At 40.0% G+C, this 25,335-nt stretch overlaps 2 protein-coding genes across 3 annotated transcripts in view; one reads left to right on the top strand and one right to left on the bottom strand.

The window, feature by feature from the left end:
- Rpgrip1l (RPGRIP1 like) overlaps positions 1–20,771 on the bottom strand; it is a 110,811-nt gene extending 90,040 nt beyond the window's left edge. For both annotated transcript variants that reach the window (XM_041649606.1, XM_041649607.1), the window contains exons 1-6: positions 20,515–20,771; positions 17,682–17,773; positions 15,042–15,186; positions 11,691–11,989; positions 7,748–7,850; positions 6,428–6,571 (exon numbers count right to left, since the gene is read on the bottom strand). In XM_041649606.1, the coding sequence (XP_041505540.1) occupies positions 6,428–6,571; positions 7,748–7,850; positions 11,691–11,989; positions 15,042–15,186; positions 17,682–17,766 (776 nt within the window). In that variant the 5' untranslated portion in view covers positions 17,767–17,773; positions 20,515–20,771. The remainder of the gene's footprint in view (positions 1–6,427; positions 6,572–7,747; positions 7,851–11,690; positions 11,990–15,041; positions 15,187–17,681; positions 17,774–20,514) is intronic.
- Positions 20,772–20,798: 27 nt separating this feature from the next.
- Positions 20,799–25,335, top strand: part of Fto (FTO alpha-ketoglutarate dependent dioxygenase) — a 348,414-nt gene continuing 343,877 nt past the window's right edge. The window contains exon 1 of the mRNA XM_041649608.1: positions 20,799–20,931. Within this exon, the coding sequence (XP_041505542.1) occupies positions 20,887–20,931 (45 nt within the window). The 5' untranslated portion in view covers positions 20,799–20,886. The remainder of the gene's footprint in view (positions 20,932–25,335) is intronic.

Genomic DNA, 25,335 nt, shown 5'->3' with positions numbered 1-25,335 from the left:
TGCTGGGACAAAGAACAAGTCACAACTCCAGCACTTTCTTACTGTCACCACCCAGAGGAATGGAGGGGCAGATCTGACAGACTTCCCGTATGCATGTACTCTGATGTGAGGAGAAGGGGTAGTCCTCAGAACTGGCTTGGGGCAAGAGTAACCTAAATCTTGGCTCACCTTCTAGAGATGGTCATGTTCAGGATCAAGTTTAATAGATTTCAATAGAAAGTTTATTGTAACAGCCATGGGAATCTGGGACTTTTTAGCCAGTATTTCCAAAAACCCAGAGGAAAATGTACTTTTACCGTGTATTAACCTTGCAAACGAGAACTGAAGATTTTGTATTTTTTAAACTCAGTTTTATAGACTACTCCAATCCAGTGCAAAAACAGGTTAACTCACAATTATCAGAAAGAATGAATGGAATGATAGAGGTTTTGATGACAATAAAATGAAAAAAATTGAAAAGTTAGGAAGAGTGTTGGGTAGGCAAATCTTCCAGCTATTTGGGAATAAATGATTTCTTTACAGAGTAGGGAGCCACTTACCCATTTCTTTATTCATTTATTAGAAAAATGAGACATTTGGACAAAGTTCTTAAGAGACTGAGTCAACACTCAACTCTAGTTTTAAGAGCTAAGTTTTTCTCATTCTTTCAAATGACCTTCTCCTTTTAAAGAGCCCTTCCCAAATCTTCCTCCCCTGCACTGTCGTGAGTATTTCCACGAGCACTGGAAGAATGTGTTAAGTTGTTATCCAGGAAAATCTTAGACAGTACTAATAATATAAAACACAGGGACAACATAACACAGTTTGGGGTATAATATTTGTCACCGGACACATTCTAAGTTATTTGAAACAACAGGGGAACCTGAAGGTATTTTAAAAATGACAGATCGTCTCCCCGCATAATAATGTTTGCATGGATATCCCAGGCCCCCATCATCCTTCCATCAGAGAACCAGATGTGCCCTCTAAATTAGGGGACTGGGCAATCAGGCAAATCCAAATTGAGGGGTATTCTGCAAACAGCTGTCACTGAACTGGAAAAGAGCAGGGACAACTCTAGAATAAGAAAACTTAAAAGACATGGCAATGAAAACACCATCTTCAGTTGCATCCTAGATGAAAAAAAAAACGTACTACTTTAAAAAAAGCTATAAAGGATATTAGAGCAATCAGGAAAAAACTGGATATGGATTTGGATTCAGTATTGAATGATGCTACTGTGTTATTCATTAAAGGTTCTGAATATTTGTTATATAGGAGGATGTTCCGATGCTTTCAAGTCTCCTAAGTATACAGTGGGTGAAGTAACAAAACAACTCACAAATGCGAACCGGAGGAACTGAGGGAAGGGAGGAGAGGGAAAGAGGAGAGAAGGAGGGGATGAAAGGAGGGGTCAGAGGCTGGTAAAGAAGGAAACAGAAATTGGGAACAAAGGAGAAGGAAGGGAGAGAGAGGGAAGAGAGAAAGAGGAGGGGACAGCATGAGAAGGGTTTACGTAGTAGCAAGCTGCAGAACAGGCTCTAGTACCGTAGTACTCAGATAAGTTAAAGGCAGAAGGCACGCAGTGCTCACTGACTGCTCTGCCATTTGGGAGTTCACTGTTTTACCAAGTAAATGCTGGGGGAGAATTTAGAGTGCTAGGAAGTAATCCTGTTCCTGCAAAAGGGAAGAGAAAGGCCCAAAGGCCAAGCTGTTTCTTATAATGCATGGCTGCAAAGAACCTCTTAGTTCAGAATTTGACAGTCTGCCGTCTGCCAGAGGGAACAAGGCAAGTCAGAGTCTGAAACATATAGAGGTCACATTTCCTCCCTTGGGACATAATGGCACTTACATGATTTTTAATTATGAAAATAAATAGTGCCCTAATATTTATCTTTAAAGAAAGTACAAACTAGTTACACATTTGCTAAGGGTCTAACTATTTTTGGAGTTGAAAAAGTAAATAAAAGGTGAAACTGTTCTGATTTCAGTGCTCACATACATGTGCCCCCACTGGTTACTGCTTTGCATTTAGTCTAAGACAGCCTTTTTAATAAGCAGAAAATGTGCAGTTTTATATTGTTTAAATTTTAATATGGATTTTTGTTCAAAACAACAGACATTCAGGCTACTTGTAAATAATACAAGATTTTTTTGCTAATGAGGCATTATGTAGAACATATGCAAAAATCACAACTCAGTCTTCCAAAATAGACCACAACAACAGGAAAAAACATGACTTTAATAAAAAAGAGCAGCACTGGGATTTTACTTCAAAGCAATTAAGGGCTTTGGATAACCAAAAGTTTATGTCAAGCTGATGCCAAACCAAACTGGTCTATTAAACACATACTACAGAGAGTTTCTGTGCTGCTCTCTGAAAGGCTCCTTGCTGCCACTCTGCAGATTACAGTTACGTTAGGTTCATGCCTGAGAACAAGGGGCCCAACATCCAGATCAGACTTCTAGGATTTCAATCTGAAATAATGTACCAGTGGAAGAGGAGTTCAAATATGTTTTCCATTTTGTTATTTCTCTCTACAGTAAATTACACCAAGTTTTACATTTTCCCCTAAGTTTTTCAACAATTTTCCATTAGCCTCAAAACATTGCTGTTACACATAAAATTTTGAGCTACAAGTAAACATAATTGCTAAAATGTCTTGAAGATCTTTATTTCTTTAGTTTCAAAAACTGTATTCAAGAAACAACGTTCTGTTCAACAGACGTATCTTTCCTTCTAAGCAGATAATGTGGATTTTAGTTTTATAAAATCATTGGAGTAAAGTACTAACTAGCTTATTTCTTTGGCTTCTGTAGGAATTTTCCTTTGTTCATCATACAATTTCGTTTTTACTTCTAATCGCTGATGTGGTAAAAAAAGACTGCTCTTCTTATGTGGGTCATCTGCCCCCGTGGAAGGCCGTGGTTTAGACTTCAAGGTAAACACTGTCTTCTCTTGAAAGCATGTGGTCCTGCCTGCACCCTCCTTCTGCTCTGCTGTGTCCTAGGGTTAGAGGACCTGTGGTGCCCCTCTTCAGTCATCGAAAGTATAGCTCTAAGATGACCACACCCCTCTGGAATAGGAAGAGTTAACACAGTCCGTCTTATTGCCGGCACCTTGAAGAATGTAATAGGAAAAGTAGTCCCTGATACCTTCGCCTGATGGCTGAGCAAAGCTGACACTAACAGGCAGGGCCTGAACCTGCCCCGAGTCAAAGTGTGCGCATTGGGGTCGGTGTGTGTGTGAATGTGGAGAACAGAGAGGCCCACGTTTGGCATCTTACTCAACTGCATACCTTAATTTTTGAGACACCATTTCTCACTGAACCTGGGCTTGGCGACTAGCTGCTAAGTCCCAGGGACTCCCTGTCTCTCCTTTCTCAGTTCCAGGATCAAAGGCTGCCGCCATGTCTGGCTTTTACATGGGTACTTGGGATCTAGCCACTGATCCTCAAGCTTGCATGGTGTTCACTGTTACTGACTGAATCATGTTCCTAGCCCCGCCTCCCCCCCCCCCCCCCCAGTGCATTTTCTATCCAGGTAACATCAAGTATAGATGCTGGTAATAATACTAAGAAAACACTCTCAGATATGCGGTCCAAGACTCTGGCCCTGTCCTTCACGAGGAGCCAGCCCTGTTTCCTAAGGAGACCGAGTCTAAAGTAGTTCTTTCTGGCGAACATGGTTAATGCCTTGTCACTAAAGGTGATGTAAAGCCAGGATTTTAATTATGCCCCTAGCTTACATATAATTCTCAAAAATATTCATCTTTCTTAGGCCATGTTAAAAGAGTACTATATAATTTTACTTGACATTAGGATCCTCTTATATAATATAGCTTTACATATTACAGTTCTAATATAAATTATACTAATCTTTTAAATCTAAAACTTTTCATATATATTTTTTAGTATGTTTAGACAAACAAACAAGGAAAAAAAAACAAGTTGGAGCTAGAGAAATGGACCAGTGATAAAGAGCACTGGCTGCTCCTCAGGGGACTTAGGTTTGATTCACAGCGCTGTTACAGCAGCTGTCAACCACCTGTGGCTCCAGTTCCTGGGGAGCCCTCACCTTCTTCTGGCCTCTGAGGACACCAGGCACACATATGATGTACAGACATATATTCAGGCAAAAATCCATACATATAAATTAAAATTAAAATCTTCCTTTAAAACCACAACCTAAGTCTACTGTTCCATGTATTTCCTTAGATCCTTCATCATGCAGGGCTAGCTTGTGAAGACAGGATTAGAGCTGGTGAAAGGGCTCAGTGGGGAAAGCATGTGCTGCCCTGCTGCCTGGGGACCTGAGCTCAATTCCTTGGGACTCTTGTAAGTTGTTCTTGGATTTCCACATGGATGCCTGAATGTGCACACACAAAATAAATAAATGTAATAAAAACCCTATTTTTTCTATTTCTTATTTTTAAAAAAGCGATACCTAACATTCTATCTGAAATTAAAGTTAGAAAACTTACTGGGTTTTTTATACAATTTGTTACCCTGTGTCTTTTTATAGATGAGTTGAGTCCATTTATATAAAGGGATATTAATGACCAGTGATTACTAGTTCTTGTTATTTTAGTTTTCGTGGTTGGTGATGTTATTGTGTGTGTTTTCCCCTTCTTTGGGATTTGGTGCTGTGAGATCATCTATTGTCGGTGTTTTTGTGGATGTAGCTAACTTCCTTGGGTTGGAATTTTCCTTCTAGTACTTTGTTTTGGGCTGGGTTTGTGGCTAGGTATTCGCTAAATCTGTTTCTGACATGTAATATCTTGTTTTGTTTGTCTATGGTGATTGAAAGTTTTGCTAGATATAGTAGTCTGGGCTGGCATCTGTGGTCTCTTAATGTCTGCATAAAACTTGACCAGGACCTTTTGGCTTTCATTGTTTCCACTGAGAAGTAAGGTGTAATTCCGATACGTCAGCCTTTATATGTTAATTAACCTTTTTCCTTTGCAGCTCTTAATATTCTTTCTTTATTCTGTATGTTTAGTGTTTTGATTATTATGTGGCAAGGGGACTTTTTTTTTTGATTCAGTCTATTTGATGTTCCATAAGCTTCTTCTATCTTCATCTTCATAACTTTCTTTAGGTTAGGAAAGTTTTCTTCTGTGATTTTGAATATATTTTCTGTACTTTTGAGTTGGACTTCTCCTTCTTCTATCCCTATTATTCTTAGGTTTGTTTTTTTCATGATGTCCCATATTTCCTGGATATTTTGTGTTAAGCTTCTGCTATATTTAATGTTTTCTTTGACAGATGAGTCTATTTCCTCTATTGTATCTTCAGCGCTCGAGATTCTCTCTTCTATCTCTAGTATTCTGCTGTTTATGCTTGCACTTGTGGTTCCTGATTGTTTTTCTATATTTCTCATTTCCAGAATTCCTTCAATTTGTGTTTTCTTTATACTGGGTTTTTTAAAAAGAGAAATTTGCCTAGTATGTCACCTAGTTCACAAAGGGGAAATAGAAGTCAAGTCACTAAGTCTGATTTTAACAAATTATGAAATATGTGAAAAGAGCAAAAGCAATACCACTACAACATGCGATTTTATTTGGGGTCCACTAAAATGAACAGTAGAAAGGTATCTTTAGACAAGTCTGAATATAAACTGGCTGTTAGATGCTATCAATAAATGACTATTAATTTTGTTGGGCATAGAGATACATTCTCAACTATTTATGAGTGACAGTGTGGATAGGACTAGCTGATTGAAGGAAACAGATGAGTAAGTTTAAATGAAGTAAGATTGATAAGATATTAATAGCTGTTGAAGTGGAGTTTTATATACATGAGGGTCCCATAAGCTACTATCTGTAGTTTCGTCAAAAGAAGAGAAAAGGTTGTAAAAAGAAGATAACTGAAGAGATTCTGTGGAGAAAAGAAGTCTTGTTCAAAGCATCATGTCAACACACAAATGAACAAATATGATCAGAACCAAACACTAAGAGAGAACAAAAATATCATTTTATAAAACACCAAAATACAGTGGTCGCAAGGAAACTATTGCCAAGTTGGACCATAAACCACAACAATCATAAGATTTCCTTATAAACTGAGTACAAGGAGACATGACATCTTTTTGTGGTCACATGCTGCTAAGCATTGTGGAACTACAGGCTGAGCAAACCCTTAAGACTTGACTTAAACACAGGTATGAGAGTGCAGCTTGTTACCCATGCTTCTCTGATCAAATAATGTAAACTTCGAGGTCTTGACAAGTGGGGTAAATAGAGACAGATGAGAGGACGGTTAGGGAAAACTTCCCCTTCTTCATAGGAGTACTTGATACAGTTAGTAGGTCTACAGCATTTCTACCCAAAGAATATTAAGTAGAAATAGAATTTATAGAAATAGCTTACATGGATTTATCATCCCATGGTTCATGTTAAATTATTTAAAATTAATTTGGAGCATATCAAAGTGATATCTTAACATACCTTTGATCTGTAGCTTGCTGTTCTCGAAGCTGAAGAAGAGACAACTCAATTTCATTTTCCTTTCTCCTCAACTGAGTTTTCAGGATCTCTGCTAAGTGCTCCAATTCTTCTATCTGGCCTCTTTGTGACTGAATAACATTTTCTCTGCAATAAAGAATCTTGATAAGAATTTGCAGTTTGAGGAGAAATTTGTAATATTTAAAGTCAGGGCAAAGATAGCTCTTTATTATAATATAGGGCAAACAAAAGTTAATAAAGTGGCTTCTGCATATAGTGAAATAACAGCAGATTCAATGTGATGACTTGGCTTATATCTGGGACAATTTAAGAGATGGCCTTTTAGAAGATACTGTTCTAGGCAACAGACTGGACTGTGGTTGAATTCAGTTAAGGATGTACTGATCACCTACTGGATACTCTACAACATAATTCTATGTCGTGCTCTGTAACATGCACTTCAGAGAGTGAGCATGAAATGTGCCAAACACACCATGGTCTCCAGCATGCACTTATTTCTTCCTTGTCTGACCGTCCCAGTGCAGTGAGGCCTGGGAAACTGCCACAAACCCTGGCTTTTCACTTGATTATCTAAGAATGAGAAAATATTTAGCCTTTTATTTCCTCACAAGTTGATAACTAGTGTGATTGGTATTTAAAGCATTCAAAAGAAAACATTTCAAATCTGTATCATTTTATTCTTTAGCAATGTTCTAAGGTTGATAGTCTTAGTGTAACGCTTTCTTTCCTTAGTCAATGTTCTGATGATCCAGTAAGAGCCTAACGTCATTTGCACATCTCAGACACTGACAGCACCAGATGAACAGAAAAAAGATGAACGAGGGAGAAACAACTCTTTTGAAACTATGACACGATAAAGAATGCACGTCTCACGGAACCACAGGAAAGAAAGAGCTGACATCCATGTGTATCACATACTTTCAGACTTTCAAGCAGTTCTTCATTCCTCTCCATGTCTCCCTCCCCACAAAAAGGGTTGAATCAGGATCTAAAAAAAGGCCTGTAAGTTTATGGGAACAAAAATGTCTCTAAAACAGAGACTATTTGAAGTGACTGGACTTTCAGGCCATTGCTTTGGTGGTAAATTGAACATACACCCTGCCATCAGTACAGCTAGATAAAGTATCCACTGAGAACATGTTATATAATACCTGTTACTACTCCACAGAACTAGCTGCATTTTAGTAAAGCAAATTATTTATATATACTCCACTTTTGTTTACAATAAAGGAAAAAGAGGGATCAAAATAAGACATAATCAATATACAAAGTTCTAAAATGACCACGAAAAAGAATACATACAAATTTCTTATTTCTCCTCTGGCTTCTTCAAGTAAACTATTGCCATATTTTGTGAGTGTAGGTTGTGCAGTTTCTGCTTCATCTATATTTTGGAATCTTACACCTAAAAATAAAGTAGTAAACTATTATGGAAAGAAAGTTAAGAAAGACAGATCATTGATTTGCTAAAGGTATATTTATAATAAACACTAGGCTACATCCGTTCTTAGAACGGAGCAAGCTAAGGGGGCATTAGCCCTCAGCCACCAGCAGGTAGTATGCAAAACAGTACTGTATTGCCCGCTGAACAATCCTGCTAAAGAAACCATCTAGAAATAAGTCTAGACATTTTGGGATTTAGAACTGTTATTCTAATTTCTGAAAGAACCACCATTTTTAATTCAGAGATTTATAATAAAAACTGAAGTATGAAGGGAAAAATTTGACCTATAGTAAAACCAAATATTACTGTTCTACTAAAAGAACGTAGCGGGGGCTGGAAAGATGGCTCAGTGGTTAAGAACATTGCCTGCTCTTCCAAAAGTCCTGAGTTCAATTCCCAGCAACCACATGGCGGCTCACAACCATCTGTAATGAGGTGTGGTGCCCTCTTCTGGGCTGCAGGCATACACCCAGGTAGAATACTGTATATATAATAAATAAATAAATAAATATTTTAAAAAAAAGAACGTAGCAATAAAGTGATTCCTATTGACATTCTGTGACACTTATAGATCAGTGCCTTGCTCAGTCACCATTAGAGAAGCTTCCTCCTGCAACAGAAGGAAACAGATGCAGAGAGCCACAGTCAGAGAGCGAGAGACCCTGGGACACTCAATGCATGTAACACAGCACGTGTTTGGAGGTCGGAGGACAACTAACACGGCAGTTATCTCTTCCACGGTATGTGTCCTGGTGACTGATCTCAGGTCGCCAGCTTGGGGCAAGCACTATCTCATTACTCCCCTTTTAGTGGTTTTGATAATGGTCTTTTATATTTAATCATAAACATCCTTTGATCTTGTATCCTTAATTTATGTCATCTTTTTTCAATCTCAATAAGAAAATTCATATTTAAAAAAGGTGGTTTGAGAATGAATCACCAACAAGAGCTCTTAAAGCAGTATCCTACAGTATTTTTCAAATAGAAAGTTGCATGTGCTATGTATGGTGGCACACACGTACAGTCTCAGAGATTGGGAGTTTGAGGCAGGCTGACTGTTTGAGCTAACCTAGGCAATAGAAGGAAACATTCATCTTAAAGGGAAAAAAGTATATGAAGTTTGGCGTGGACAGTCCATTTGTTAAAAGTCAGACATACTTTTAATTATATGTGTCACCTTCTATTTCCAGAAGCATTAGAGTGAAGTGCAGACTTTAAATAGACACTAGTCTAAGATCTAAAGACATAGAAAAAAAATCTCTTTAGATAAGTTTTAACCTTTTCAACATCCAGACTTTACTGTGCTACAACTGGCCAGTTAGACATGTGGGCTACAATACTAAATTTTAAGCTTTCCACATACAATCATGAGGAAATTCAAAATTAGCAGAGAAGTTAAAAGATTAAATTTAAAATATACTGATTTGGTTATTAATTAGTAACTTTGGTCATTATTTCTAACTAATGGTTATTACATACATACTCTTTTCAGTTTTGATTTGATTGTCTGATATAGACAAGGATGGCTTCAAATTCCACATCTTCTTATCTTATGTCTTTTTTTTCTTTTCTTTTCTTTTCTTTTTTTGGTTTTGGTTTTTCAAGACTAAGTTTCCCTGTATAACAGCTGTCCTGTCTTGGAATGAGCTTTGTAGACCAGGCTGGCCTCAAGCTCACAGAGATCCACCTGCCTCTGCCTCCCGAGCACTGTGGTTAAAGCTGTGGGCCACCACTATCTGGCTTGTCTTAATGTTTTAAAGAATAATTTATCATCACTATCCTCATCTTCATCATCATTTGTATGTGAAATGCCAGTTTTTGCCTGTGTATCATGTGCATTGTGGTGCCCTCATAGGCCAGAGTATAGAATCAGATGTCCTGGAACAAGAGCTATAGACATTTGTGAGCTGTTATATGGGTGCTGGGAAATTGAACCTGGGTCCTCTAGAAGATCAGTAAGTGCTCTTAGCCACTGAGCCATCTCTCCAGCTACTTGCTGCAGTTTTCTGAGTACTAGTTGTTGGATCACAAGCTGATTCCATGCTTGGGCACTAATGACTATATTTTACAAACATACACACTTTACAAAAGTTTTGGTGGTTTTTCACAGTAAGAACTGTGCCTACATAATGTCAATCACACTTGAGTTAGTGCTCACCACCATATATTCCAAAATGTAAACAGAGAATGAAGCCCTCCCCACAGCAGTTTCAGGGAAGATGCCTCCTAGGGTCAGAGGAGTCTGGGCTTCTCACTTAGCCCTCTCTCAAGTCAAGACAGTCCTAAAACTTGGGCCCACGTCCCAGTCTTCAAGGCAGCCTTGAAGGGTGTACTGCACATTGAAGATGAACTTTGCAAACGACACCTCAGGTTTACTCACACCATGATTAAGATTTCATCAACATTGACCACAGCGTGTGATTTCTGTGTCCCAGACTCTACAAATACGGAAGCAGTTCTAAATCACAAAGAGAATAGAGATATAAGGAGATATTTAAGTTTATAAGTTTTTAAAAACTGATGTTCCATGGATCAGTTTTAAAACAAATATTTTTAATAGAGGAGGGTAAGCTGATACCTTTGATTTGGACAGTAATTTAACACAAGTGGCTTGCTATATCAATGTAAAGTTTGGGCATTACTTTTATGTAGCATGAAAGACCTGGCAGTCCTTCCATATCATCACATGCACTTACATTTCTAGATGACAACACTAAGGTTCAGAGAGGACACGGCACTTTAAGAGAATGTCCCTCACTGAGGAGCTCCACTTCCCTTCCTCTTACCTAATCCGGCATTATTATCACTCCATTTTATAGATGAAGAAAACGAGGCTGAGAGGTCAAGGGCTGACTTCCATATAAAATAACAATTCACTGCAGAGTGTGTTTGCTGATTTATATTTCGCTGTGCTCACTTTGATTATACCCAAAGGCTACCACTATCTCACATAGCTGGCAACAGCTGAGCCCTTTCATCCTGCAGCTGCCTCCTGTCCGTGAGGAGGCCGTCCTGACTTCAAAGGTTCACTATCTAGGGAAGAGACAGTGCTAACATTTTGCTTTGGAAAAGAAAACTACAACAATTTTTTCTCCTCTCCTTCTGTTCATATGGTGTTTCCCTTTCCTCAATGAATTATAACTAAAGGCTTACATCATTTTTTAATATCACAAAAGATGTTGGATATTTCTGTGAAGCATATTCCTAATAAAAATCAATTAGAGGGACCATTTTATTTACTTCTCTAGAAGCGTCGTTTCAAAACAGCGACTTAAGATATTTATGCACTTTTAGTTTCGTTTTAATAAGTTCATTTGGGAGTGGAAAGAATTTGGCCTTGATGCCTGAATTAGCTTGGTCTGCACAATTGCTTTGTAATACAGAGAAGCTTTACACCATTCTTTTTGGTGTGAAGAAACTAATGGTGTAATTATTTTAGAGACGACGAGACTTTTATAACCACCAGCTCTAGTACTTTTTACATATAAAGAAAATAGCAAATCAACAGGGACGGTCTGCCCTAGTTCACCAGCCTGTAGGTCCAAGAACTCACATTCGACTCAGCCTCAACTGCTTAGTTTCACACATGCTTACTAGAATAGTTTTGTTATTTTTTAACTAAATAAATTAGAGTGACCTAGGGATTCCTGAACAAAACTGACTTTGTTACAGGATTATGATCTTGCAAAAAGCAAGCCTCAAACCGTTTCTAGCCCCCTTTGAAGACATGTGAGGACAAGAATAAGAAGCAAAGCTGGAAACAGGTTTAGACTTAAGTGCAGTGTTTGGTGGCTGTTTTACCTTTCCTGGGACATTCCTGTAAGCTTGTGGTTGCGCTAGCTCTCCTGCGGCCAGTGTTAATTCGAGCCTGCACACGACTGTGCGGAGTTTGCCTGTGCCCCTGGCCCTGGAGCTGCTGTTTGGCTGATATTAGCCTGTTTTTGAGGACTTCATTTTGTCTTTCAAGCTCATGGACTTTCTCTTGCAGCTGCTCAATCATTTCTTCCATTTCTACATCTCGTCCCAGCCGCTGGGGGCCGCCACCAACCCGCTCATATCTTTTCTTGTCATTAACTAGCCGTATTAACTTGGTGGCCATTCTAGGGAAATAATAAAAAGATGAAAAGGAATGTGAGAAGTCAGCATAAAATGCATTCTGTTGAAAGGAACATAATCACTGTGAAGACTCCAGTGCAGAACCTGAATAATAAATTTCAGGTTTTGATGTAACTATTACTGCCTGTGAAGAATCCTTTGATGCTAATTGAAACCACTGGGCAACAATCTGCTTTATAGCACTGACAAATAGCAGTTTCCTAAGGCTTATCATTTAAGGTTAGTAAAGAGAGGACACATATTTACCCCATATGTTCCAGAAACGCAATTTTTAACGCATGACCTTATACAGGAACACTGGATGTACTTAAATGTAGTCAAAGAGTGTGGATGTGGTGGGCCATGCCTACAACCCACAATGAGTTAGAACTTTTTAAAAGTGAGCTAAGGTTATGCAGTTTTAGGTAGGATAGTATCTTATATTCTATAGGATTAAGACAAGGAAAAATCTTAAAAGTGATAGAATTCACAGATGTACACATATAAAATCCAGCGGAAATTTCAAAATAAGCCAAAATGTGACATTAAATGTTGGATAGTGCTCAACAAATGTTTGTGTTTAATTTCAGAAAATAATTACATGCAAGAAATATCATTTTAATGATACTTAAAAATTTTGACATAAATTGTTCTGCTGACATTCCAGGAACTTATACCTTTGACTCTTTCAAGTTTTGATAAAAACTGGTCAGACAGAACAAAAGACAGAATGGGCACATGGGGGTGATGTAATATACACGCATGGAAAACATGCCTGACAGGGAATGGAAAAATCTTGGCAGGACAAAAAAGAAAAGGTGGCTTTGATGAGAGACACAAGTTCAAGACTTTACAAAATTGGTCGCACATCTTCAATAGCTGATTCTAGTTTATAGTGAATCTATTTTTATAAAGACCCAGACAGGAGATTGGAAATAAAAACACACTACATTTTTCTTTAAGTGGGGTTTGCTTTATTTTAGCATGGTTATGGACAGAAGCTTTTACTTAAGGGAACAAAAGTGAAATAAAAAAAAAAAACCCTTAATAGCTTTGGGATGTCATAGAAAAACGTCTTTCCCCTAAGCACAGTCTTCTGTAAATGCGGTAGTAATACATGTCTAGCTACACTTCTGGCTACTCGGTTACAGCATGCGGCATCAGAGAGAGCTAGGCATAACATAATCAGTTAGGATTGTTTTCTCTTTCCCTTGAGGCACATCCACTAAGCATGCTTTATAAGGAATACTGAATAATAAAAACCAAGATTCAAGAGTACCACAGACATCCTGGTAAAGTAATTAGTGGATTACTTCCTTTTCCATCTAGTACTGTGGATGATCTATCACTGGGAAACCTGACCAGTTATCATCACCCAGCAAAACCACATTCTGCCTTGTCCAGTAATGAGGTTAGAGTCCTGAGCCCTGCTCAATGTCCTATAGCCATCCACATGAGAAGTCACTTATTACAGGAAGATTAGCACTTAGACACATAGATTACAATAAAGAGGAAAGTAAAGATTTCACATAAAAATCAGACATCAGAAGAATGATAAAGGATTTTTTAATGCAAGAGAAGGATATAGAGAGTGTCTTCAAATTCTTGACATGGTTTTCAAGTAAACTTCATCAGGAAATGCAAGACTGGATGTGCTTGTTTAGTCATAGGAATGTTTTTAATATATTTAAGTTACTAATGAATTGTAAGTTATGTGGTAAGGTTTGAGTATTTACTTAAAAAGACAATTTGTAAAATCCATATTTACACAAGAGGTGACACGGACTCTCACACCCTAAGGATAAATGTAAAGACCCTCTATCCATGGATCCATGCCAACGTCAGTGAGGTAAGGATGAGAAGATATTTACAGCTATGGGCCTGTGTTCAGTAAGTAAGTACTCCACATTAGTAAAAAGCCTCAGGGGCATAAATGGCCTGAGCATAGGATACTGGAGAAAGATAATAGAATACATATATACAACTCGACTCCTAGCCCAGTTCCTGCCCCCAAATGAAACTAAGTGGCTCATTATCAATTAAGCTGGTTTTATTTTTTGGTTAGGACAAATTACTAATAAGGTCCGATTGTGAATTCAATTATTCTACTGCCCAATTAGGTATATAAAGAAAAGAAAAAAAAAACAGTTTAGTGTTCACAGACTTCACATCTCTTTCTGGCTGGTGGACCTGGGTGTGCTATTGTTCAGAAATGAGCGAGAGACATCTTAAAAGTAGCCATTCCCATGTCTGGAAACCAACTCAAAGTAGAAGGCTGGTTGGTGGGTCTGAAACTAAGTCTACAGGGTAGAAAGTGAAATGGAGTCACTTCTGTAGGATGAACTCTAAGCACAGACTCATCTTCTTTCTTTAGAGTCCACCTTCCTTTCAACCCAGAATGTGACTTTGAATACAGACTTGTACGCACTTTTTTGTTTCCAATGCCAGGCACTCAAACGGTGGCCACGGTATTTCTGAGTACAAAGGAAGTGAAGAGAAATTACTCTGAAGGCATCGTTCCTGCATGCAGTGTTTTTACATGTCCATCAAAAGTGATAATGTGCTTTTTCAGAAATGGCAGAGAGTGAAATAAATACAGAACCAAGACTAAGCCAAGTGAAGTTAAACATGCCCCAGATATAAGTGATGTTTTCATTAGTAAATCCCAAATCATAAGGGAACACACATTCTAACAAGTTGGAATAGTTAATTATTTTTTAAACTTTTATGACATGTAAAAAAACAGATGCTGGACTATCTGCTTATTAAGTCATAAATATTAACCCCAAAGTTATTTATAGACCTAATACACTCCTGGCACTCTTAGCTATTAGCTGTGTTCTTTCAAACAGCAACTTCAGACATAATAAACACAATCTTCTTGGTTTATTATTCTACTTTGTAAGATTTTCCATTTTTAAAAAATTCTATTTATTTATAACCTGCCTATTCCAGAAAAGATTGAAGGTGGGGCTTTCAATTAAGTTTATAAAAAAAAACTATATCCTTCAAACTTTACAGACTTAAGAAAAAAAGCTAAAAGCTTTTTATCATAACCTTTTAATTTTATCCTCTTGCTTGCGGGCATGCTGTTTAAGTAAAATGTTCTCATCATGCAAACGCAAAAATCTGTCTTCCAGTTCCTCACGGCTGACACGTGACACTGCCTGGCGAGTCTTCATTGTTCGTGCAGTTGAAGTTTCTGAAAAAATGCCAAGGTCATTAATTGCAGCATCACTGAAAATAGTCTCTAAAAACTGATAACTGTGGATACTAAAAGAACCTCTGATATATTCCTATTTTTTTCTCCTATTTACTTTTTTCCATTTTTTTGCTTTATGAAACAGGACTGCATGCAGCACAGGCTAGCCTTACCCTTGCTGTGTTCCTGCAGCACAGGCTAGCCTCACCCTTGCTGTGTTCCTGCAGCACAGGCTAGCCTCACCCTTGCTGTGTTCTTGCAGCACAGGCTAGCCTCACCCTTGCTGTGTTCCTGCAGCACAGGCTAGCCTCACCCTTGCTGTGTTCCTGCAGCACAGGCTAGCCTCACAGCTGAGTGGCTGGGATGACCTTGAACTCCTCCTAATCCTTCAGCCTCTACTTTCTTCGTGCTGAGAGAGAGATTACAGGCGTGAAACTTCACACTCCAACCCACCCCCACCCCAGCTGACCTACAAATTAAGTTGTTTTTCTCTAGAAAATGTTACAGCATTGTTCGTGCCAATGACCTGAGGTGAGGTGAAGCATCCCTGGCATTAATGCTTCATGTACAGTATTAGGGATCTGAGCAACAACTTTATTCACTAGCATGGACTTAATCACTGTTTCAGAATGTAGGAAGGACCTGATTCAAAAGATTCCTAATTCCTATTCTGAGTGGTGTAAAGCCTCTGAGCTGGAAAAGCCAGGCTACCCGATCTGGGAACAGCTCTGTGGTAGAGTACGTGCCAAAGCATGTGCAAGGTTTAGTTATGAACATGGCAGCAAGAAGAAGCCCTTGTCTCTGCAAATATATATATATATATATATATATATATATATATGTATATGGAGGGGGGAGGGGCAAAAGCTGGAACAATTCAGTGAACATAATACAATTAGGACATTTTTCTCTAAATTAGGAGGCTAGGATATAGAAATATAAACTATAAAACAAACACAAATACTCCAAAATAAAAAAAAAACCCTGTCATCTGAAAGTTTAACAGAGCATTTCTCTACAAGATGTTTAATGTATTGAAAAATTAACTTTTAGATCTGACATAGTGGCATTTGCTTTTAATCTCAGCACTCAGGAGGCAGAGGCGGGCGATTTCTGTGAGTTCAAGGCCAGCCTGATCTACGTGGTGAGTTCCAGGACAGTCAAGATTATGTAGTAAGACACTATCTCAAATACAAAACAAAACACAACCGACTTTTATAACTTTTAAACATATATACATACACACATATATATGCATATTTAATTTTCAATGAGATATTAAAAACCAAAGGTAGCTACTGATGATAAGGATTGGACTTACACAGCACCAACACTAAATAGTACTTACACAGTACCAAAACCTAAAAATATTTACAAAGTACCAAAACCCAATAGCACTTAACACAGTACCAACACCCAATAGTATTTACACAGTACCAAAACCTAATAGTACTTATATAGTACCAAAACCTAAAAAGATTTACACAGTACCTAAACCCAATAGTCCTTACACAGTACCAAAACCCAATAGAACTTACACAGTACCAAAACCCAACAGTCTTTACACAGTACCAAAACCCAATAGAACTTACACAGTACCAAAACCCAACAGTCTTTACACAGTACCAAAACCCAATAGTACTTTCAAATACTCAAACCCAATAGCTTTAAACACTTCAATTTTGTTTATATGTGAATACCTGATACTATTTCAGTATGGGGTTTCCTTTTAATATTTGTGGTCATTTCTCAATGATCAATACACTGACTACCTTCCTATGGTAGCTGAACCTGGCCATTGATATTGTTATGATTAAATGGTATATGGAAAGTTCTTAAGATACATTTTGAACCTCCAGCCTCCTACAAGCAAAGTTGGTGGCGTGAGGGTTTGCCTGGCATTGTCCACACACATAAACCTGGCTCTCCAGCCTACGCTGCTCTTTAAATCAGTGCTTTGCTTTCTCAGTTGAAAGTACTATTCAACTCTACAGGAACAACTAAATGATAAAAGGATAAAGAAAGCCTTTAATGTATATTAATGTGATTGAAAACTCACTATCACTTGCATAAACAGGCCATTTTGAGATACTCTACTTGAAAGGCAAAAATTTTAAAATATGGCATTTCCTCTCGTATAAAATTTAAACATAAAGAAGTGTTTTAGTGGTGAATGTGATTTAAACCAGGCAATTCAGTTTGGAGGCCTGATACTCTATGCAGTTTCTACTCACGTGTGGAATTTTAAAAAGATGATTTATACCAACTCTTTATCAGAGCAGAGGGGATCTTGCATTTGCTATGGGCTGTTGATAATTGACGCGCGCAATAAAATACCATATGTGTTTTAAACTCCTCGTCTTGTTTAGTCCAATCAAGAGCTATATAGTTACTTAAATGGCTGGGTTTGTATGACTATCAGAAATACTTTAAATTAAAAGTACAGAAATTACTGATCAAAGTTCATAACTGTAATAAATAACAGGTGGCCGTACCTTGTAACCCTCCAGCTCCAAAGAGGTTTAGACCTATATCTTTCACCGGCAGGTCTCCTGCTGTCTCATCACTTGGACCAGACATGGCTTATCTGTGGAGAAAAGAAAATTCAAACTCTTCTAAGTTATTGCATCAACTATGCAATGGAATGAGACAAATAAAGAGACTAGGAAACTAGAACTTTAATGGACATGTTATTGCCCACATGTGCGGCTTGAGCGAAATGAAAGCTCCTATTCTAGAAGGAATACTGCATCCAATCACGAAGACTGTCCTCTTTCAGCAGAGGATTTCCCATAGTTTTCTTAGGGAATGAGGTAAGATCAGCATTCTTCCTTTTCTTATCCATCTATCTGAAACAAAAACAAACCCTTCCAAAGTTAAGACATACCTTCTATCCCTACTCCTTTCCTTAAAGACAACATGAATTCTGGGAAAACGAACGAACAAAAAGCCAGCTTAGGTCATGAACTTGAGGCAAATAGTTTGCTCTACTATCTAATAGCTGGTCACTAAATTTACCTAATTTAAAAAATAGAACAAATTATACCCATCTCATAGTTATTCTAAAAGCAAGTGAGATTACAAACTCAGGGCATTGAGCAAATGTGCCAGGGATGTCTGGGAGCGCCAACTGTCTGCATGGTGTACAAAGGAACGGCCCCTTCCAAGCTCTGTGAAAGAGGCTCCACGTGTTTGTGATGTGTTTCCACGTTTGTTGCACCCCTTCTTTGTTACTTCAGGCAAGTTCCAGGGATGAGTCACCTCAACATATTGGCTTGTCTTGCTTGCTCTCGAACTTTTAGTTTCTTTTCTTTACAGAGACATACCACAGTGACTTAGCTCTGCATGTGGCTATGGATATACAGTACACAGTAAGAAAATAAATAAGTAAATTCTCCATTTCCATTCTGACTGTTAGATGTAGACTGTTAGTGAAGAGCCCTTGTAATGAAGAGCCCTCCAAGTTCTAGAATGTTGGTTGTAGAGTGTGAAGACCAAGAAAGTAGAGAGTTTATTCACTTGATTTGCTTCCGTCTCGGAGGCTGGGGCCGAGTGTGGTGCACATGGTAAGAGCATGCACTAAGCAGTCATTTGAATGGATAAAGGGAGCTCTTGGATTCCAGCGTCTGGAAAAGGAGACTCAGCTTATGATGATTCTAAGGATATGTGCATGAAGAAGATCTCCTAGAGAAAGGGTCCAGAAATTTGACTAGAAGTCGCGGTAGGCTGAGAACCACGCTACAAGGGACATATGTCTCAGAGAATGCCCACAGAAGATGATGCTAACACACACTGGATGCTCAATGTGCTTGCAATACGCACAGGCAATGGCGATTCAGATGGTTCCTGACATACAAACAGAAGTTAACACACACTAGCTCAGCTGCGCAAGGCCTTCCATCCAGGAATTGCTGGTGTGGTGGTATTTTTGGTCATCACAACTGAGAGTGCTACCGGCGTGGAGTGGGTGGATGCCAGCAATGAAATACAGGTTCGATGTATAATGATGAGTTTTCAGGCCCAGAGTGTGACTCGTGTAGAGGCTAAGAAACCGCACACCATGTTGCATGGCCTCCTCAATGCTCTGGAAAAGTTCCCCTCCTTGTTCTCTCTGCTTCACTCCCGCTGCTCTCCACTTCCCTCAAGCTCAGGGTTTTCATCTTGCACCAAAGGCCCCTTGCATTACCTGTGTCCTCCTATGTCAGAGCTCAGCTCGACTCTCTCAGCTTCCAGCTTTGCTTTTCCGCAGGAAACCTATGCAGTCCAGGCTGACCTCAAATTCCCCAAGAACGCCAAGCACACTGGCCTCAAATTCTCTAACCTTTTCTTTTCGAAAGACAGGATTTCTCTATGTAAGCCTGGCTGGCCCCGAACTCAGATTCACCGGCCTCTGCTTTCTGAGTGCTAGGATTAAAGTGCCACATGCCCTGTGTAAACGCTGGAGTTTTCCCGAGTGTGCCATCCCACTGGGCTACCGCTTATTTCTTACGGCAACAACCTCTGTTATTATTTCAGAGTTGTTCTGTCAAATCCATTGTCTTAGAATTCATTTTTAATTTAGCATATTACATTTTCACACCTATATCATTGTTTTTTGCTTTGTAGCTATCCCTGAAAACTCCCTCACCTCTCCGCTTCCTCTCACTGGTCCCCTCCTCCCCCAAATAACCCCCCTTCCGCTATCTGATGTCACATGTTGGGCATCAATGTTCACATTTATTGAATGAATAAATGAGTGCCAGGCACTGAGTTTGAACAATGTCTTTGTCTATAATGGCTCTAAGAGACTTCGGGAATAGTCGGATGAGAAACAGTAATAAAGTTAGATCACTAGGAACTGACTGTGGGTGGTGGGAACTTGTGACAAGACCTATTACTGAATTTGAGGCCAGCGTGGGCTAAAAAGCTAGTTCAAGGCCAGCCTGGGTACATAGGGAGAGACCCTGTTTTTAAAAATCGTCAGCCGCCACCACCAAACAACAACAACAACAACAACAACAACAACAACAACAGAAACAAGTCCCTTGGGAGTCTTAGGTTCTAAATCCAATCCCAAATCTTGGGAAATGGAGCAAACTGTGACTGTGCTCTTCGAACTGCAGGACTGAGACAGGGTGGCCAATTCCTATCATCTAGGTTTCTGGTTTGGCAGGCGGTCAGGGCGGACAGTGAAGCAGGCCTTTATTGGGAGGTGTGTCGGGATGGACTCCTTTTCACGCAAGAATCCTAGGCCTTCCCCAGGCTTCGGGGAGGACCCCAGTCCCTCAGCTGTGAGGCAGAGGGAGGGCTGGCCAACCTGCATCTGCCCCCACCTCACAGGGTACTCACCTCAGCGTTCGCTCCCTGCTAGCTACCGTTGCTATAGCGCCCAGTGCGCGGGCTGCCGCAGGCCCAGAGGAGGACGGGAAAACATGGTGTGTCCCGCTGCCGCTGGGAAATGTAGTTCCCCCTGGGCTCTCGGCCGTCGGCGGGTCGGGTAGTGGACTAAGCTAGTCCAGCTAGCCGACTTGAGAAATTCGGCTCTAAAGCCCAAGGAGTTCTCGGGAGTCTCGCGGAGCATCCTGGGAAGCGTAGTTCTTGAGGCTCTTAGAGAGAACGGAGCTAGGCGGGAAAGAGCCGCCGAGAGAACTACACACAGGAGGCGGGGCCGGGGAGAGGGTGGAAACGGCCCACGGTGGCGAAGAAGGCTTTAGAGGCAGCATGAAGCGCGCACAGACCGCCGAGGAACGAGAGCGTGAAGCTAAGGTATGTGGGACTCCGGGCATCTGGAACTCTGCGTTAGTCCAGGGCAAGAGGCAAGGAACCAACAGACCAGCTGGGATGGTGAGCGGATGCTCGGCGTTAAGCCAAGGGATGACAGGGCCTTGTTTGCAAGAGACCTGCAGACGTGGTGTGTGTGTGTGTGTGTGTGTGTGTGCGCGCGCGCGCACGTCTGTGTTGTAGCTTCGTATTGCTGGATGCAGACCTAGTATAGTTAGTTATACTTGGTCAGAAATGAAAAGCTAGATCTACATCAATGTCTGTGTTCTGCTTCAGAACCTATTCCTTGGTTTATTTGTTGCCACTCTTGTGACTCAGTTTACCAGAAGTCTATGATCATACCACCTGCGCTTTCTCAGCCGTCTCCAAGCCCCCCATTCCCCCAAGAGCAGCTGAGATAAAGTATCTATTCGGTGTCACGTATTTATCTGGAACATTGTCTCAGTGGCCAGGTGACGTAGTCTGCGTGGTCTACCCAGGGGATATGTTTCATACGCTTTACCTAGCTTCTGTGGCTAGTACTTTCCTAGTCTCCGTCTTTGCTGCTCAGCTTCTGACAGGACATTCCATGGGATGACAGTAATAACAGCAATAGTGACTTTACTTATTTACAGCAATTATTGTATCGGACATCTACATTAAGTGCATAATATATTATTTCGTATTATGAATCAGATGGCAAGACAGTTACATAGGTAAAGTATAAACAGTCTGTTCTGCAGATGAGGAATGGAAGCTCAATGTTTTCTTTTTCTCCATTCCCAAAGTTGTGACCTATCGATTTGTCCTAATGCATCAGCATTCAATCTACTCTTATGTTTCTATTCCCTTGGATGAATCCACCAAGTGGCTTACCACAACAGCCCCCTTATTGGGCTATATTCACTCTATCTTAAATCTTTATCCTCCTTCTTCTCCAATCATGCAGTTCTTCCCACACTCTACTAGAGAGTGATTTTTTTTTTCCTCAAAATTTAAATCTAGTCATGACCCTTTGACAACCACCTGTTCAAATCTCTTAGGGGCCTCTGCTGCTTAGGATAAATACAGAACTTCCCACAGTCTGAAAGATACTGCATGGTTTGGGTTCACTGTGCTTCTACACCCACAGTAGACACAAGAGACTGCCTACCAGTCGCTTTGGCCTTCTCAAAAGTCCCTCTCGTTTGTAGTACATTTGGTCAAAGGCCTTCTACATGCAAGTTGGTGCTTATTCTATAGTAGGTTAGGATTGGCAGTGAGGATCAGTGGGAGATAAAACAGGTACAGTTCCTGCTGTCATAGGATTTTGTCTCTCAAGGGAGTCTGGCTTAAGGCAGTAAACCTAAGGATTTAAAATTTTGAATATGTCGTGTAATAGCCTGAATTACGTGTTTTACAGACGTGGAGACAGTCTGGCGGAAATTGTCCCTTGCCCAGAGCCATTTGTTTTCTATGTGGGATTAGGGATCAGAATCAGGCCCTATGACTCTAATCCGCTAGCTTTTTCTGTCTGTGAAAAACACATTGACCTGAAGCGCAGGTTGCAGGCCTGTTTGCTGTTTAAACATTTCTTTGATTTTTTTTTTAAAAATTAGTTTGTTCCTTGAAATATTGGCTGAAATGAAATAGACAGTGTACAAGTAATCAGGAATGATTGTTTCTCATCCTGTTCAACTGAATTGAGGTATGACTTCTATAGGGTATCTTGTAATTTATTGTGTATAGTTTGATGAGTGTGACAGTACATACATACGAAGTGTTCCAGTTGCATAGAGAACATCATGATTGCTTTTAAAGAAATTTCTGTACAGCCAATTTCTTCCTTTATTTTTACCCCTAGGCACTCACTGTGATCAGTCACAATTGTTGAATCTCTATTATCTAGACTCTCTTATCTAAGTGGAGACGTGCGATGCATGTCCTGGTATCTTTTGCTTTTATTCATCATACTTTCTGAGGTCTGTGCATGCCAATGCACGTGTTCTCGGGTTGCTCCTTTTCTGCTGGTGAGTACTAGTGCCATTTGTATGTTTGCTCACTCACCTATTGCTGGGCATTTGGATGGCTACCGGCTTGGGACAGTTAAGAAAACAAGCCGTGAACAGTCATGTATCTCTGTTTCTATCTACACTGGGCAATGCATTCATTTGCAATTTCCTCATTTTTTTTTCTACCTCTATGTCTAGGCAACCACTAATTTTTTGTTCACAAGGACTACCTCTTATGGATATTTGTGCATGTGCGTGCATACATGCGTGCTTGTGAAGGCCAAAGCTCTATGTTGAGTTTCTTTTTCAATTGCATTCTCCTGTATTTTTGAGGCAGGGTCTCTCCTTGAACCTGGAGCTCGCTACCTGGGCTAGACTTGCTGGCCAGCAGTCCTGGGGTTCTTTCTGCCTTCACCCTCTTGTGTTGGGATTACAGGCATCTGCTGCACCTGATGTTTTATTTGGGTGCTGGTGTTCCAAACTCAGGTCCTTTTGCTTGTGCAGCAAGCATGTTGCTGACTGAGCAGTCTTTAGACCCAGAATATTCTCATGTACTAGATCATATACTGTGTGACCTTTGTGTTTGGCTGCTTTCACCTAGCATACATGTTCATACATGTTGAGGTTCCCACATCTCGCAGCACTCATCAATACTTTTCATCACCCAGAAGACGGTATTCCTATATCGAGACACACCGCATTCTAGTTATTTATGCATTGATGTGGTTATTTATTTGCTTTCTATTGCCATGATAAAATATCATGACCAAAAGCAACTCAGGGAAGAATGGGTTTATTTCATCTTACACTGTTTCTTAAGTTCATCACTGAGGAAAGCCAAGGCAAGAACTCGAGGCAGGAACTGAAGGAGAGGCCGTGGAGAAGTGCTACTTACTGACTTGCTCCCGTGGCTTGTGCAGCTTCCTTTCTGATACTGTTTAATACTACCTGACCAGGGTGGCACTATCCGTATCGATCATTAATCAATTAAGAGAATGTTTCACAAACATGTCCACTGACCAGTCTGATGCAGGCAATTCCTCAAGTTAGCTTTCCTCTTCCCTGGTGACTGTAGTTTGTGTCAATGACATCTACTGTTTGCTGAACAATTTGAGTCTACTCGTCTTAGTTAGGGTTTTATTGCTGTGAAGAAACGCCATGACCATGACAACAAAGGAAAACATTTAATTGGGGCTGACATACAGTTTCAGAAGTTTACTCCATTATCGTCATGGCACGAAGCATGGCGCCAGGCATGCAGGCAGACATGGTGCTGGAGAAGGAGCTGAGAGTTCTGCATCTTGATCTGAAGGTAGCAGAAGGAGACTGTGTGCCACACTGGGCTTAGCTTGAGCATATATAACACCTCAAAGCCAACCCCCACTATGACACACTTCCTCCGACAAGACCACACACCTACTCCAACAGGTAATAATACCACCTCTTAATAATACCACTCCCTATAGGCCAAGCATTCAAACACAAGAGTCTATGGGTACCATTCCTATTCAAACTGCCACACTACTTTTTGGCTGTCACGAAAAATGATACCATGAGCAGGCACCCTAGTTTCTGTGTGGGTAGAGGTCCAGTAGAACTGCTAGTCACATTGTAAGACTATGCTTAGTATTTTGCAAAGCTGTCACACGGTTTCCCACAGAGGCTGCTCCATCCTCTGTTTCTCACCAGAGATTTTGAGGGTTAGAATTTCTTCAAGTCCTTCTCGTTGCTTGCTACTTTTTACTTTTTTCATTGTAATCTTCATGGTGAGCAGGAGGTAATGTTTCTTTGTGGTCTTGATTTGTATTTTCCTGATGACAAATAATATTGAATATCTTCTTATATACTTAATGAACACGCGTGTATCTTTTTTTCTTGTGTGTGTGGTGAGTGTGTATGGGTGTTAAATGTGTATGGATGTATTTGCATTGCATGTGTGAGCATATATGATACTGATGTGTATGTCTGAATGCATGTATGTAGAGGCCCATGTGTGGGGAGTCTTTCTCATCGATCTCCACCATTTTATTGAGGCTAGGTCTCTCAGTTGAAGCCAGAACTTGCACATACAGATAGTCTGACTAGTCAGCTTCCTCTGGGGATCCTGTCCCTTCCTTAATTAGCTCTGGGACTACAGGCAGACGCCCCCCCCCCTCCAACTCCTACCTAAAATTTACCTGTCTTCTGAGAATATGAGTTTTGTTTCTTAAACACCCAGCCATCTCCCCAACCACATGTGAAGTGTGTGTTTAATTTTTTTTACCCAGTTTTATTGTTCTTGTTGGCTTATTAAGTTTTATGAGTTCTTTATATTTTCTAAGTTATATTTATTGCCTCGGCTTCCTAATTAGCTGGGATTGTAGTCCTGTGCCAGTGTGTTAGCTTTTGAAGTATTTCTCCTGAAGTCACAAAAAGTTTC

The sequence above is a fragment of the Microtus oregoni genome, unplaced genomic scaffold, assembly GCF_018167655.1.
Source record: "Microtus oregoni isolate MIOR12 unplaced genomic scaffold, Mior012 000004F_ref0000308, whole genome shotgun sequence".
Lineage (NCBI taxonomy): Eukaryota > Metazoa > Chordata > Mammalia > Rodentia > Cricetidae > Microtus > Microtus oregoni.
The sequence above is the reverse complement of the archived record's forward strand: the minus strand, read 5'-3'. Positions and strand labels throughout refer to the sequence as shown.